This window comes from Coregonus lavaretus (genome assembly GCF_964263955.1).
Source record: "Coregonus lavaretus genome assembly, chromosome: 6".
Classification (NCBI taxonomy): Eukaryota; Metazoa; Chordata; class Actinopteri; order Salmoniformes; family Salmonidae; genus Coregonus; species Coregonus lavaretus.
In genome coordinates, this window is record NC_139993.1 from 14,902,528 (window position 1) to 14,920,027 (window position 17,500).

Here is a 17,500-nt window from a genome sequence, read left to right on the forward strand (position 1 = left end):
TATACTCAAACATAATTTGAAGCATATTAGTTGTCTATGCAAGTAATGGAAACCATTGCTACTCTAAAGAAAATAATACACCTTTCAGATATTTGCACATAGTTTTAATCTAAAATAATACAACAAAGTTTCAGGAGGTTGACAACAGCTCAAGATGGAATCACATCTTCTAGTTATATTTTGGGGTCTCATTTTTCTTGAAATTCACATTATCTGTGAATAATATAATTTCGGGATTGTTTACATATTCGTGAAACCGACATTCTTTCAAATGATGAATGTTCTATTTATTTTCTATGTGTTGAAGGGGATAATCAAAGAATTTCAACAATGCAGATTACCATTTTATTTCACATCAATGGGCAAACTGTCAAGTGAAAGAAGGTAGACTTTTCACAAGATTGATTTCAGATATGATATCCAAATGAAAGTTTAACACATCTTATTGTACAAATAAGACTTATGGTGGGTATGTAGGATGCCTTCTCCAGGTCTTCCCTTTTTAGAAATGGGAATGTCTGCCATTTGAATGATTGCTGATGAAGAGATGTACTGCATTGATGTCTGTTCCTTTCGTTGTCCTTCTGCAGTACACAATTGCAATGGTAAGACTAGTAAGACAATCAACATGATTCATCAACTTTTATGCTAAAAAACAAAGGCCCCTGATGTTTTGAGCTCAACACCTATGAAGTAAGATGGGGGAATAATGGGGCATTAAGAACAATCCAAATCAAATATATAAAATATCACCTGTACATTTATAAATTGAGCTCAGTACACATTTTTTTCAAACCAAAAACAATCTTGTAATTTACCTTATAGCTCTCTATGCATCCCCAATGTTGAGTTTCCCATGTACTGTTGACCATCCTCAAAATCGGTCACTTGGATTGGAATAGCGATCGCCTGATGATACACTGTCAACTGATGTAATGACAAAAACGTACTGTTAGAAAAGCACCAAAAACTGCTAGAAACACTTTATAACAAAGGTCATGAACAAGCATTAAAAAACTATTTATAAACTATTAATAAATAGTAAACATTTATTTTGTATTACAATTAGGGCAGCACAATATGGGCAAAAAGTGAAATTTTTTAACCAAATATTGTGATTTTACTTGCGATTATACACTGAACGAAAATATAAATGCAACATGCAACAATTTCAAAGATTTTACTGAGTTACAGGTCATATGAGGAAATCAGCCAATTTGAAATAGATTCATTAGGCCATAATCTATGATTTCACATTGGTTGGTTGGTTACAGATACCTTAAAAAAATGGGCCTCACAATGGGCGTCAAGATCTAGTCATGGTATTTTTGTGCAATCATATTGCTATTGATAAAATGCAATTTTGTTCATTGTCTGTAGCTTATGCCTGTCCATACCATAACCCCACTGCCACCATGGGGCACTCTGTTCACAACGAGAATTTGGCAGACATCAGCAAACCGCTCATCCAAATGATGCCATACACATGGTGTGCGGTTGTGAGGCCGGTTGGATTTATTGCCAAATGATCTAAAACAATGCTAGAGGCGGTTTATGGTAGAGAAATTAACATTAAATTCTCTAGCAACAGCTCTGGTGGACATTCCTGCAGTCAGCATGCCAATTGCAGGCGCCATAAGCTACGGACAACAAACACAATTGCATTTTATGGATAGCAATTTGAATGTACCAAAATATCGTGACGAGATCCTGAGGCACATTGTGAGGGCAATTTTTTAAAGGTATCTGTGACCAAAACTTTAAATATCTGTGGCATTGTGTTGTGTGACAAAACTGCACATTTTTGAGTGGCCTTTTTATTGTCCCCAGCACAAGGTTCACCTGTATAATGATCATGCTGTTTAATCAGCTTCTTGACATGCCACACTTGTCAGGTGGATTGATTATCTTGGCAAATGAGAAATGCTCACTAACAGGGATGTAAACAAATTTGTGCACAACATTTCAGAGAAATTAGCTTTTTGTGCATATAGAAAATTCTGGGACCTTTTATTTCAGCTCATGAAACATGAGACCAACACTTTACATGTTGTGTTTATATTTTTGTTCAGTGTAGATCAAAACACTTTGGTAAACTTTTGGAATCATAGAAATAGAATGATCATTCTAATTGTATTGTTGCAATACAGTGGGCACTTGGAATTCAGTTTTGTTTGGCATGACAACGGAAGTAAGGGAGGAGATGGTTGTGACATAGTAGGAACCAAAGTGTTGGCCAGTTTTTCCCAGGGGACCCTAATTAGGTTTAAATGTTTAAATTCAGACAAATATTATAGAATATTATTCTCTAGTTAAGAACAAGCTGTTGAACTAACAATGCTGATATATACAGCCCAGTACCAGGGGTGGAGTAAGAGCAAAAGTTTGCTAGCAAGATAGGGCAAATCTTTTTTTGGGGCACATTTGCAGCTTGCTAAGACCAACTAACTAGCGTTTTGCAAAGAGAAAGTTACACAAACGAATAGTATAATATAGAAAATGTGGATGTTATATTAAGAAGCAATGTGGTAAGCTTGTTTGGAAAACTCTGTTGACTGTATGCTGTTGTTTGGTCCATGCATGCAGTGTGAATTCCGAGCACGAGGAACTATCTGCTTGATTGACTGTGTAGGGTTTGGTGTGTGTGGGATTGGGAAGCGGCCAAAAGACGAGCAATATCATTTTTATTTTTTTTATGCGGCCATTACAGATGGCTAAGTGGCATTTCAAAATATCACAGCATCTTGCTATATGGATATTGCGCATGTCAACAATTGTATTAATCGTGCAGCCCTAATTACAATGGATAAGAATTACAATTGCATTTAATGGTTAACATTTACAACAATTCATTAAGCATTTATAAACTTATAATGGCTTTTAGAAAAACATAAAGTTTTTATAAAGTGAGGCTTAGAAATTATTGCTATGGATAAAAAACAGATTTATAACCAATGTCTTAATAGCTTAGTGTATTACCCACCTCAGGGAGCTTGATCGTCATAGCAATGCTGTCTGCTGTTGCTGCAACAACTGATGCAGAAACTTCATGTTTTGCATTTGTGTCATGTTTCTGGTAAAACCCCAAAAGGAATGCCATGCCTGGAATGTACTTCTTAATACTAAAGGAGAAAGAGATCATTTTGTTATTTGAGTTATTTCACCTTTATTTAAGCAGGAGGAAATTCCATTGAGACCAATGTCTCTTTTACAAGGGAGCCCTGCATTACAAAAGCAGCAAGGAGTTAGTGACATAATACATCAATTAAGGCGGGAGCACAGGAAACACACAAACACAAAACACAACAACAAAAAAATTTGCACATTACTCTGTGAAGAGGTCTTCCACCATTACTCTGAACTGCCCAAAAGGGCACTAATGCATCCAATTGTAGGGTATTTTGAAATCTGTTCCATGTGTGGTGCGTAAAAAGTATCTAAATCTGTAGTGAAGGAAGGCATTTTAAGAGTTAGCCATTGCTGTGAGCGGGTATGGTATCTCGTACTTCTGTAAGTTAGCAATGATGTAAGGTAACATGGGAGTTTTTGCATAAGAGTTTTATTAACAGGATGCAATGTTTCGATCTACGCGTCACTAATAACGGCCAGCTCACTTTCTGACCCGGAGAATGGCGCTGCATTGCATAGCAGACATTTTACAATCTCTTGACCAAATAACTTTTTTTGTACATAATGTTTCCGCCATCGTTTCCTATGACCGAAAAGAGCTTCTGGACATCAGAACAGCGATCACTAACCTAGATTTGATGAAGATTTCTACTTCAACGAGTCGGAGACGCAGGACATACTGCTCACCCCGGACCAGGCCCTAATCCTCGAACAGGGAGTACAGGAGAGGACTGAGCACTCATCCCTGAGGGGCCCCTGTGTTGAGGGTCAGTGTGGCGGATGTTTTGTTGCCTGTGTTTTGTCCAAGTGGGAAAGGGCAGTGTGGAGTGCAATAGAGATTGCGTCATCTGTGGATTTGTTGGGGCGGTATGTGAATTGGAGTGGTTCAGGGTGTCTGGGATGATGGTGTTGATGTGAGCCATGACCAGCATTTCATGGCTACGGATATGAATGCCACGGGGCGATAGTAATTTAGACAGGTTACCTTGGTGTTCTTGGGCACAGGGACTATGGTGGTCTGCTTGAAACATGTAGGTATTACAGACTGGGTCAGGGAGAGGTTGAAAATGTCTGTGAAGACACTTGCCAGCTGGTCAGCGCATGCTCTGTGTACGCATCCTGGTAATCCGTCTGGCCCTGCGGCCTTGTGAACGTTAACCTGTTTAAAGGTCTCACTCAAATCGGCTACAGAGAGCGTGATCACACAGTTGTCCGGAACAGCTGGTGCTCTCACGCATGGTTCAGTTTTGCTTGCCTTGAAGCGAGCATAGAAGGCATTTAGCTCATCTGGTAGGCTTGTGTCACTGGGCAGCTCGTGGCTGGATTTCCCTTTGTAATCCATGATAGTGTGCAAGCCCTGCCACATCCAACGAGCGCCAGTAGGATTCAATCTTAGTCCTGTATTGATGCTTTGCCTGTTTGTTGGTTCGTCAGAGGGCATAGCGGGATTTCTTATAAGGGTTAGTGTTCCATTTCTTGAAAGTGGCAGCTCTAGCCTTTAGCTCAGTGTGGATGTTGCCTGTAATCCACGGCTTCTGGTTGGGATATGTATGTACTGTCACTGTGGGGATGACGTCGTTGACACAATTTTTAATGTTGTTGGTGACTGATGTGGTAAATCTTCAATGTCATCAGATGAACCCCGGAACATATTCCAGTCTGTGCTAGCGAAACAGTCCTGTAGCTTAGCATCCGCTTCATTGGACCACTTCCAAATTGAGTGTGTCACTGGTATTTCCTGTTTGAGTGTTTCCTTGGAAGCAGGAGTAGGAGGATAGAGTTATGGTCAGATTTGCCAATGGAGGGCGAGGGAGAGCTTTGTATTCATCTCTGTGTGTGGAGTAAAGATGATCTAGCGTTTTTATCATTCTAGTTGCACAGGTCACATGCTGGGAAAAAAAATAGATCAAAAGAATTTCAGTTTTCCTGTATTAAAATGACCAGCCACTAGGAGTGCGGTCTTACTGCCACCATCAGTTTGTGGCGGTCTGTATACAGCAAAAAAAAAAAAAGGGTATGTTCTACAGCTTATCATGAGGTATTCTAACTTAGGCGATCAGAAACTCAATACTTAATTAATATTAGAGAATGCGCACCTGCTGTCCTCGTTCAGCCACGACTGACGCATAGGATATTACATTTATTCAGGTCCCGTTGAAAGGATATTCTGGAACGGAGCTCGTCTAGTTTGTTCTCCAGTAATTGTACATTTGCCAATAGAACGCCTCCATAGTTTTATCAGGCTGCCCCCACGTCGGCCTCTATATCACCATATTTTCCTCTTCCGAGTGTCTGGGATTATGGCCTGGTCCCAGGTGAGCAGTATTTATGTAATTTTTAATTTTACCTTTATTTAACTAGGCAAGTCAGTTAAGGACAAATTCTTATTTACAATGACGGCCTACACCGGGACGACGCTGGGCCAATTGTGCGCCGCCCTATGGGACTCCCAATCATGGCCGGTTGTGATACAGCCTGGAATCGAACCAGGGGGTCTGTAGTGATGCCTCAAGCACTGAGATGCAGTGCCTTAGACCGCTGCGCCACTCGGGAGCCCGAGTATGTCCTGCACAGCCGAGTCATTGAAGTAGAATTCTTCATCCAAATTGAGGTAGTGATTGCTGTTCTGATTTCCAGAAGCTGTTTTTCGTCATAGAAAATGATGGCGGAAAAATTATGTACAAAAAAAGTTACGATCAGTGCAAAACGGAGCTCGTAAAACGGCCGCTACACATGCCAGCACCATTTAGACTCCAACACCATCATTAAGTTTGATGATGACACGACGGTGGTAGGCCTGATCACCAGCGACGATAAGACAGCCTCTAGGGAGGAGGTCAGAGACCTGGCAGTGTGGTGCCAGAACAACAACCTCTCCCTCAATGTCAGCAAGACAAAGGAGCTGATCATGGACTACAGGAAGCGGAGGGCCAAGCATTCCCCCATTCACATCGACAGGGCTGTAGTGGAGTGGGTCGAGAGGTTCAAGTTCCTCTGTGTCCAAATCACTAAGGATCTATCATGGTCCACACACACCAAAACAGCCGTGAAGAGGGCACAACAACCCCTGTTCCCCCTCAGGATTCTGAAAAGATTTGGCATGGGCCCTCAGATCCTCAAAACGTTCTACAGCTGCACCATTGAGAGCATATTGACTGGCTGCATCCATGCTTGGTATGGCAACTGCTTGGCATCTGACCGCAAGACACTACAGAGGGTAGTGCATATAGCCCAGTACATCATTGAGACCGAGCTCCCTGCCATCCAGAACCTCTATACCAGCCGGTGTCAGAGGAAGGCCCTAAAAATGTTCAGACTCCAGCCACCCAAGTCATAGACTGTTCCCTCTGCCACCTCACGGCAAGCGATACCAATGCACCAAGTCTGAAACCAACAGGACCCTGAACAGCTTCTACCCCTAAAACATAAGACTACTAAATAGTTAGTTGAATAGTTAACCAAAGAGCTACCCGGACTATCTGTATTGACCCTTTTTGCACAAACTTTTTTGTCTCATCACACATGCTGCTACTGTTTATCATCTGTCACTTTTATTCCTAGTTATATGAACATACAGTGCCTTCGGAAAGTATTCAAACCCCTTGACTTTTTCCACATTTTTTGTGTTTTACAAAGTGGGATTAAAATGGATTTAATTGTCAGAGACCCACTAAAGCAGCTCCGCCCCTCAAGAGTGTGAGCCCGCCTGGCAGGGTTGGTCCAACAAAGCCAAAGCCCCCAGGTGAGTGAGCATAATATACAAGGAATTTCTGAAAGCTGATAATGAGAACCTTGACAACCTTTTACCTAGCCGATGGGAATTCTGGTGGAGACCCCCACCCAAATAGTGGCAGTGCTGGTAACACTAGCTGCTGTAACCCATGGGGAGGGGATAACACTTGGACAATCAGAGACTGACTGCTCAGAGATGCTTGGGGAAATGGTCACATCGGGGGACCATAGAGTGTTTCAGAGGAAAGGGGTGTATATGAGCTCAATCAGCTAGACTTGACATTGGTTTAGCAAATCTCCACATTCTTGCTAAATTTTGCATGCCTTCTCAAACAGCTACAACTGTATATGCATACACACATCAAGTCTTCTCAAGCATTGCAGAGCTGGTTATAATTTTATTCCCCTGAAAAGATAGAACAATATTACAAAAAATATTATTGCTGAACTCAGATGTGCTGGTTGATAAAATACCTGTATTTATGGAAAATACGTTTGAAAAGGGTATTTTGTTTTTGAATAATATTGAAAATTGGAATGGTAGAATTATGTCTTTCATGGAATTATCAGAATTGTATGGGAAGGTCTGCTCAATCCAAGATTACAACCAATTGATTACAGCATTACCCCAAAAATGGAGGAGGCAGGTGGCAGCGGGAGGAGATAGGGAACATTGCCTTCGGAAAGTATTCAGACCCCTTGACTTTTTCTACATTTTGTTAGGTTATAGCCTTATTCCAAAAAAATGTTTTTGCTCATCAATTTACACACACTAACCCATAATGACAAAGCAAAAACAGGTTTTTATACATTTTTGCAAATGTATAAAAAAAAAAAAATGGAAATATGACAGGCCTCCTGTAGCTCAGTTGGTAGAGCATGGTGCTTGCAACGCCAGGGTTGTGGGTTCGATTCCCACAGGGGGCCAGTATGAAAAATGTAAGCACTCACTAACTGTAAGTCGCTCTGGATAAGAGCATCTGCTAAATGACTAAAAATGTTTTTTTTTTTTATGTAAATGTACATAAGAATTCAGACCCTTTACTCAGTACTTTGTTGAAGGACCTTTGGCAGCGATTACAGCCTCGAATCTTCTAGGATATGATGCTACAAGCTTGGCACACCTGTATTTGTGGAGTTTCTCCCATTCTTCTCTGCAGATCCTCTCAAGCTCTGTCAGGTTGGATGGGGAGCGTCGCTGCACAGCTATTTTCAGGTCTCTCCAGAGATGATCGATTGGGTTCAAGTCCGGGCTCTGGCTGGGCCACTCAAGGACATTCAGAGACTTGTCCCGAAACCACTCCTGCGTTGTCTTGGCTGTGTGCTTAGGGTCGTTGTCCTGTTGGAAGGTGAAACTTTGCCCCAGTCTGGAGCGTTCTGGAGCAGGTTTTCATTAAGGATCTCTCTGTACTTTTCTCTGTTCATCTTTGCCTCGATCCTGACTGGTCTCCCAGTCCCTGCCGCTGAAAAGCATCCCCACAGCATGATGCTGCCACCACCATGATTCACCGTAGGGACGTGACGCTTGGCATTCAGGCCAAAGAGTTATGTCTTGGTTTCATCAGACCAGAGAATCTTGTTTCTCATGTTCTGAGAGTCTTTAGGTGTCTTTTGGCAAACTCCAAGCAGGCTGTCATGTGCCTTTTACTGAGGAGTGGCTTCCGTCTGGCCACTCTACCATAAAGGCCTGATTGGTGGAGTGCTGCAGAAATGGTTGTCCTTCTGGAAGGTTCTCCCATCTCCACAGAGGAACTCTAGAGCTCTGTCAGAGTGACCATCGGGTTCTTGGTCACCTCCCTGACCAAGACCCTTCTCCCCCGATTGCTCAGTTTGGCCGGGCGGCCAGCTCTGGGAAGAGTCTTGGTGGTTCCAAGCTTCTTCCATTTAAGAATGATGGAGGCCACTGTGTTCTTGTGGACCTTCAATGCTGCAGAAATGTTTTGGTACCCTTCCCCAGATCTGTGCCTCGACACAATCCTGTCTCTGAGTTCTATGGACAATTCCTTCGACCTCATGGCTTGGTTTTTACACCTTATATAGACAGGTGTGTGCCTTTCCAAATCATGTCCAATCAATTGAATGAAGTTGTAGAAACATCTCAAGGATGATCAATGGAAACAGGATGCACCTTAGCTCAATTTCGAGTCTCATAGCAAAGAGTCTGAATACCTATGTACATTTTTTAGCAAAAATCTCTAAAAACCTGTTTTCTCTTTGTCATTATGGGGTATTGTGTGTAGATTGCTGAGGATTTTATTTAATCCATTTTAGAATAAGGCTGTAACTTAACAAAATGTGGAAAAAGTCAAGGGGTCTGAATACTTTCCGAAGGCATTGTAAAGGATCAAAACTGGCGGAGGAATAAAAATAGCATAAATAGGAAAGTATACCAGTTTCATTTGAGGACCAGGATGTTGACAGCTGTGCCATACAGATTGCAAAATAGTTGGGAAGAGATTTGTGATGTACCGATTCCATGGTACAGGGTGTATGAGTTGATATATAAAACGACTCAAGATTCAAGACTTTGTGCTTTTCAGTTAAAATTATTATACAGCATTCTTGCCAGCAACCAAGTGTTGAATATTTGGGGTATACAATCATTGCAGATCTGCAGACTTTATTGTGAGGATACAGAAACAATAGACCATTTGTTTTGGTATTGCCCTCATGTAGCCTGTTTCTGGTCTCAGGTTCAGGAATGGCTGAAAAAGCATAACATGAATCTAAAATTGTCCCTAGAAATAGCATTGTTGGGAGATCTGGAGAGACCTGGTCAGTCAATTAGTAATATACTAATACTCTTAGTAAAATTATTTATCTCCAACTCAGAATCTGTGGACTCTGTTCGATTAGATAGATTAAAGTTGTTAACATCACAGCATTTTTGAAAGATATAAGGTGAGTAGAAATCCGAAGAGGGTGGCCAGCAGAGTTAGGTGGGATGGGCTGAGGGAAGCTGAGGGTTGGGATGTGGAATTGGAGACAAGTGGGAGTGGAGGTACTGGGCAAGGGGATAGAATGACGGTCAAACATAAAAGTTAAAAAAAATTGTCAAAATATGACAAAACAAAAAGTATGTTTGAATGACACAGGGGCAACATTGTTACATCTAATGCCTGTTTGCCTGCATATACACACACTCTCATTCAAACGCACACACGTGCACATACACGGACACACACACACACACATATACACATGTACAGTGGGGGAAAAAAGTTTTTAGTCAGCCACCAATTGTGCAAGTTCTCCCACTTAAAAAGATGAGAGAGGCCTGTAATTTTCATCATAGGTACACGTCAACTATGACAGACAAATTAAGATGTTTTTTCTCCAGAAAATCACATTGTAGGATTTTTAATGAATTTATTTGCAAATTATGGTGGAAAATAAGTATTTGGTCACCTACAAACAAGCAAGATTTCTGGCTCTCACAGACCTGTAACTTCTTCTTTAAGAGGCTCCTCTGTCCTCCACTCGTTACCTGTATTAATGGCACCTGTTTGAACTTGTTATCAGTATAAAAGACACCTGTCCACAACCTCAAACAGTCACACTCCAAACTCCACTATGGCCAAGATCAAAGAGCTGTAAAGAACACCAGAAACAAAATTGTAGACCTGTACCAGGCTGGGAAGACTGAATCTGCAATAGGTAAGCAGCTTGGTTTGAAGAAATCAACTGTGGGAGCAATTATTAGGAAATGGAAGACATACAAGACCACTGATAATCTCCCTCGATCTGGGGTTCCACGCAAGATCTCACCCCGTGGGGTCAAAATGATCACAAGAAAGGTGAGCAAAAATCCCAGAACCACACGGGGGGACCTAGTGAATGACCTGCAGAGAGCTGGGACCAAAGTAACAAAGCCTACCATCAGTAACACACTACACCGCCAGGGACTCAAATCCTGCAGTGCAAGACGTACATGCTTAAGCCAGTACATGTCCAGGCCCGTCTGAAGTTTGCTAGAGTGCATTTGGATGATCCAGAAGAGGATTGGGAGAATGTCATATGGTCAGATGAAACCAAAACAGAACTTTTTGGTAAAAACTCAACTCGTCGTGTTTGGAGGACAAAGAATGCTGAGTTGCATCCAAAGAACACCATACCTACTGTGAAGCATGGGGGTGGAAACATCATGCTTTGGGGCTGTTTTTCTGCAAAGGGACCAGGACGACTGATCCGTGTAAAGGAAAGAATGAATGGGGCCATGTATCGTGAGATTTTTTGTGAAAACCTCCTTCCATCAGCAAGGGCATTGAAGATTAAACGTGGCTGGGTATTTCAGCATGACAATGATCCCAAACACACCGCCCGGGCAACGAAGGAGTGGCTTCGTAAGAAGCATTTCAAGGTCCTGGAGTGGCCTAGCCAGTCTCCAGATCTCAACCCCATAGAAAATCTTTGGAGGGAGTTGAAAGTCCGTGTTGCCCAGCGACAGCCCCAAAACATCACTGCTCTAGAGGAGATCTGCATGGAGGAATGGGCCAAAATACCAGCAACAGTGTGTGAAAACCTTGTGAAGACTTACAGAAAACATTTGACCTGTGTCATTGCCAACAAAGGGTATATAAAAAAGTATTGAGAAACTTTTGTTATTGACCAAATACTTATTTTCCACCATAATTTGCAAATAAATTCATAAAAAATCCTACAATGTGATTTTCTGGATTTTTCTTTCTCATTTTGTCTGTCATAGTTGACGTGTACGTATGATGACAATTACAGGCCTCTCTCATCTTTTTAAGTGGGAGAACTTGCACAATTGGTGGCAACTAAATACTTTTCCCCCCCACTGTAAATCGTGCCATTAATGCACTCAAATGTATTCAGTTGGCCTTGCTGTTATGATTTGTGTTGTCCTTGATGTCTTTTGTTTTTCGCATTGTTGTTATCAGTTTTCCTTTCTCTTTCTCTTTTTTCTCTTTTGTAAATTTGTTTTGGTGGTTCGTGCATGGGGGGGTTCTTGGGGGTGGGGAATGTAATTATATTATATATTTATTTATTTTTGGGGGGGGGGGGGTCTCGGATGGTTGAGGGGCAGCTCTCAGGGAACTGTGGAGGGGGATCTTGGAGGGCTGGTGGCCTGGCGGTTGGGAGCTTGGGCCGGTGGCTGATAGGTCGCTGGTTCGCGTCCCCGTTTTGACCTTGTGGGAGATCTTTCGACGTGCCCTTGAGCAGGGCGTTGACCCTGGTTGTTTCTTTGGGTCGCACTGTATGGAAGTCTGTTAGATGACTGAATGTAATGTAAATGTTGAGCGGCTTCACTGCAAGTAGATTGTATGTTTTAATATTCAAAGGATTGTTCTTTTTTTTTGGTATTCTCTTGAGTTGGGCTCTAGGATGGAACAACTGGAACATCTAAGCTTGTGGTTGTTTGTGGGTGAAGGGTGGAGAGAGTATGTATGTGTCCCACATCTGTTGCTAAGGGGTAATGACGTTAGGGAGAGTATAGGATGATTAACAATAATTGTTTCCCAAAATAATAATTTATTGCCCCAAAAAATATTTTTTGCAATGTCAGTCCTAGTTATAGGTAACAATCCTTCGTATGAAGTGCCTACATTATTATGCATATTATTAGTTAATTGTGGAAATAAATTAAGATATGCAAGATTTGTTTAATATACAGTACCAGTCAAATGTTTGGACACACCTACTCATTCAAGGGTTTTTCTTTATTTTTACTATTTTCTACATTGTAGAATAATAGTGAAGACATCAAAACTATGAAACAACACATATAGAATAATATACTAACCAATAAAGTGTTAAACAAATCAAAATAGATTTTAGATTTTAGATTCTTCAAGGTAGCCACCCGTTGCCTTGATGACAGCTTTGCACACACTTGACATTCTCTCAACCAGCTTCACCTGGAATACTTTTACAACAGTCTTGAAGCAGTTCCCACATATGCTGAGCACTTGTTGGCTGCTTTTCCTTCACTCTGCGGTACAACTCATCCCAAACCATCTCAATTAGGTTCAGGTGATTTTGGAGGCCAGGTCATCTTCATCAAAAAGCCCTTACATAGCCTGGAGGTGTGTTTTGGGTCATTTTCCTGTTGAAAAACAAATTATAGTCCCACTAAGCGCAAACCAGATGGGATGGCGTATTGCTGCAGAAGGCTGTGATTTATTTAGAATTCAAGGCACACTTAACCAGCATGGCTACCACAGACAGTGTCACCAGCAAAGCACCCCAACACCATAACACCTCCTCCTCCTCCATGCTTTACGGTGGGAAATACACATGCAGAGATCATCCGTTCACCCACACAGTGTCTCACAAAGACACAGCGGTTGGAACCAAAAATATCAAATTTGGACTCATAGGACCAAAGGACAGATTTCCACCGGTCTAATGTCCATTGCTTGTATTTCTTGGCTCAAGCAAGTCTCTTCTTCTTATTGGTGTCCTTTAGTAGTGGTTTCTTTGCAGAAATTCGACCATGAAGGCCTGATTCACACAGTCTCCGCTGAACAGTTGATGTTGAGATGTGTCTGTTACTTGAACTCTTTGAAGCATTTATTTGGGCTGCAATTTCTGAGGCTGGTAACTCTAATGAACCTATCCTCTGCAGCAGAGGTAACTCTGGGTCTTCCATTCCTGTGGTGGTCCTCATGAGAGCCAGTTTCATCATAGCGCTTGATGGTTTTTGCGACTGCACTTTAAGAAACTTTCAAAGTTCTTGAAATGTTCCGGATTGACTGACCATCATGTCTTAAAGTAATTATTTGAGCTGTTCTTGACATAATATGGACTTGGTCTTTTACCAAATAGGGCTATCTTCTATATACCCCCCCTACCTTGTCACAACACAACTGATTGGCTCAAACACATTAAGAAGGAAAGAAATTCCACAAATTAACTTTTAACAAGGCACACCGATGACTACCTCATGAAGCTGGTTGAGAGAATGCCAGGAGTTTGCAAAGCTGTCATCAAGGCAAAGGGTGGCTACTTTGAAGAATCTCAAATATAAAATATATTTTACATTAACACTTCTTTGATTACTACATGATTCCATATGTGTTATTTCATAGTTTTGATGTCTTCACTATTATTCAACAATGTAAAAATAAAGAAAAACCCTTGAATGAGTAGATGTGTCCAACCTTTTGACTGGTAGTGTATGTAATAATCATTTAATGTAAAAAATAACAATTTATTGTGTAACTACTTTCCAAAATTGAATTGAAGTGGATCCAAATATTTTTTGGGGAGTGCATCAACTCACTTGTGACTGTAGCCTGAGCAGAATTTAAAATGTACCTCCCATCATTGGTCCTTTTGGGTTACTAGATGATTCCATATGTGTTGGAGACACTGAAAAACTGCTTCTATATCAAGGCCATCAGACTGTTGAATAGCCATCACTAGCTGGCTACCACCCGGTTACTCAACCCTGCACCTTAGAGGCTGCTGCCCTATGTACATAGACATGGAATCACTGGTCACTTTAAATGGAACACTAGTCACTTTAATAATGTTTACAGACTGTTTTACTAATTTCATATGTATATACTGTATTCTACTGTATTTTAGTCAATGCCGCTAGTCCTAATATTTATATATTTCTTATTTACATTATTTTACTTTTAGATTTGTGTGTATTGTTGTGAATTGTTAGACACTACTGCACTATTGGAGCTAGGAACACAAGCATTTTCCTACACCCGCAATAACATCTGCTAAATATGTGAGTCATTTCAGGAAACTAGGTGTATGACGTGCATCACTACTTCACAGGAGAGCCATTTGAACAAAAACTTTTTTTTAGCAAAATGCGTTTTTGGGCAGAAATGCCTTCTGGAACATGTGAACTTTCATGTGCCTTAACAACAAACTTGTATGCCATCTGTAAATACGAATACAATTGTAAAATTACGAGTCTAGTTGGTTTAGCCACAAAGACAGGAACCTTCCCGCTAGCCATGATTGGCTGAGATAATGAGTGGGCTGGACATGCCGAGAGATGAATTTGGATTGGTCTGCCATGTAGAACGCTTCTGTCTATAACATGAGCGGGTCAATATGTGTAGGTAATCCTTTCTAATGCAGATTTTTTGAAAGATATCACGTAGTAGAACTGCAAAAGTGTTGCTCTCCACTTTTTGGAGGACCGTGGACAGTGGAAGTAGAGCATGATAGCTAAGGAGATTAAGAGAATTCTGGCGTTTGATTGCAAATAACAGGACGAGTCGAAAAGAGAATACACAAGGCTGTTTTATAAAACACCTGTCTCCGGATTACATCTTCAAACTAAGGCAACCATGGCATCCATGACAGAGAGTTTGAAGCATCCATCCGTGTATACGGGTAAGATAGTCTAGCTAGCTACATTTTCAGATATTACACATTTCTAATTTTGTCAGAAAGTCATTTTCATTTCAAGTTAAAGCGTACTGTTAGCTTGCTTTCTAACATTAGCTGGCTTGCTCGCTAGCTAACGTTACGTGTATGATCTGTGTAGTAATATTATTCGTATCTCAGAGCCATTTGCATTGCTATTTATAGCCTAATGTTAGCTAGCTAGCTAACATTGAACCTGGTTGGTTAGTTACCTGCAGATTCATATAGGGTAGTAATGTTATGAGTTGGGATTATGGTTCCTTGTTTAGCTAGCTAGCTAGATACATGTCTGAACAAAAGACTCCACTATGCAAGGAACCATTTCAATAGAATGTTCATGGATGTCACTGTGACAACTGTCGATAGACATAGCTGGTAAATTCGCTCTGGCTATGATGTTGAGCACTTGTCTTAGTGTGCCATCGCGCAGAAATAATTGACAAATTTGAAACGCTCTGAATTTACGAACGGACAATCTGACAACGCTCTGAGTTTACAAATGCCCAGAGCGCACTCTGAGCACACTCTGACACTCCAGATTGAATTTACGAACAAACTATAGTCCACTCTGACACTCCAGATTGAATTTACGAACAAACTATAGTATAAACCATCCTTTAGTCTTGAAATCTTTGGTTGTTTAGTACATGGCCTCACATGTGAATCCTTAAAGAGCTGGGTGGGGCTAAAGCTTAAGAGTGTGTGAACGATGATGAATGGGTGTAGACAAAGAAGAGCTTTGTGGTCCTCTGTAGCTCAGCTGGTAGAGCACGGCGCTTGTAACGCCAAGGTAGTGGGTTCGATCCCCGGGACCACCCATACACAAAAAATGTATGCACGCGTGACTGTAAGTTGCTTTGGATAAAAGCGTCTGCTAAATGGCATATTATTATATTATTATTATAAGTGCTCTCCAGTAGGTGTACCAAAACATTCAAGGGCCATTTTCTCAAAAGTGAGGTTACAAGTTGATCAACTTTCAAAACAGAAATACTTTCCCATTGTTCCTCAACTGCAGTGGATTATATACAGTTGAAGACAGAAGTTTACATACACTTAGGTTGGAGTCATTAAAACTTGTTTTTCAACCACTCCACAAATTTCTTGTTAACAAAACTACAGTTTTGGCAAGTCGGTTAGGACATCTACTTTGTGCATGACACAAGTAATTTTTCCAACAATTGTTTACAGACAGATTATTTCACTTATAATTCACTGTATCACAATTCCAGTGGGTCAGAAGTTTACATACACTAAGTTGACTGTGCCTTTAAACAGCTTGGAAAATTCCAGAAAATGATGTCATGGCTTTAGAAGCGTCTGATAGGCTAATTGACATAATTTGAGTCAATTGGAGGTGTACCTGTGGATGTATTTCAAGGCCTACCTTCAAACTCAGTGCCTCTTTGCTTGACATAATGGGAAAATCAAAAGAAATCAGCCAAGACCTCAGAAAAATATTGTAGACCTCCACAAGTCTGGTTCATCCTTGGGAGCAATTTCCAAATGCCTGAAGGTACCACGTTCATCTGTACGAACAATAGTACGCAAGTATAAAGACCATGGAACCACGCAGCCATCACACCGCTCAGGAAGGAGACGCATTCTGTCTCCTAGAGATGAACGTACTTTGGTGCGAAAAGTGCAAATCAATCCCAGAACAACAGCAAAGGACCTTGTGAAGATGCTGGAGGGAACAGATACAAAAGTACCTACAGTGGGGAGAACAAGTATTTGATAAACTGCCGATTTTGCAGGTTTTCCTACTTACAAAGCATGTAGAGGTCTGTAATTTTTATCATAGGTACACTTCAACTGTGAGAGACGGAATCTAAAACAAAAATCCATTAAATCACATTGTATGATTTTTAAGTAATTAATTTGCATTTTATGGCATGACATAAGTATTTGATACATCGAAAAGCAGAACTTAATATTTGGTACAGAAACCTGTGTTTGCATTTACAGAGATCATACGTTGCTTGTAGGTCTTGGCCAGGTTTGCACACACTGCAGCAGGGATTTTGGCCCACTCCTCCATACAGACCTTCTCCAGATCCTTCAGGTTTCGGGGCTGTCGCTGGGCAATACGGACTTTCAGCTCCCTCCAAAGATTTTCTATTGGGTTCAGGTCTGGAGACTTGCTAGGCCACTCCAGGACCTTGAGATGCTTCTTATGGAGCCACTCCTTAGTTGCCCTGGCTGTGTGTTTCGGGTCGTTGTCATGCTGGAAGACCCAGCCATGACCCATCTTCAATGCTCTTACTGAGAGAAG

General features: G+C 41.2%; 1 protein-coding gene across 2 annotated transcripts in view; it reads right to left on the minus strand.

Annotated features, from left to right (window-relative positions):
- Positions 1–331: 331 nt before the first annotated feature.
- Positions 332–17,500, minus strand: part of vtg3 (vitellogenin 3, phosvitinless) — a 37,196-nt gene continuing 20,027 nt past the window's right edge. The window contains exons 26-28 of one of the 2 annotated variants that reach the window (XM_084164015.1): positions 2,984–3,122; positions 819–927; positions 332–584 (exon numbers count right to left, since the gene is read on the minus strand). In XM_084164015.1, coding sequence (XP_084020141.1) covers positions 820–927; positions 2,984–3,122 — 247 coding nt within the window. In that variant the 3' untranslated portion in view covers positions 332–584; position 819. The other variant, XM_084164016.1, reaches the window with a different exon arrangement.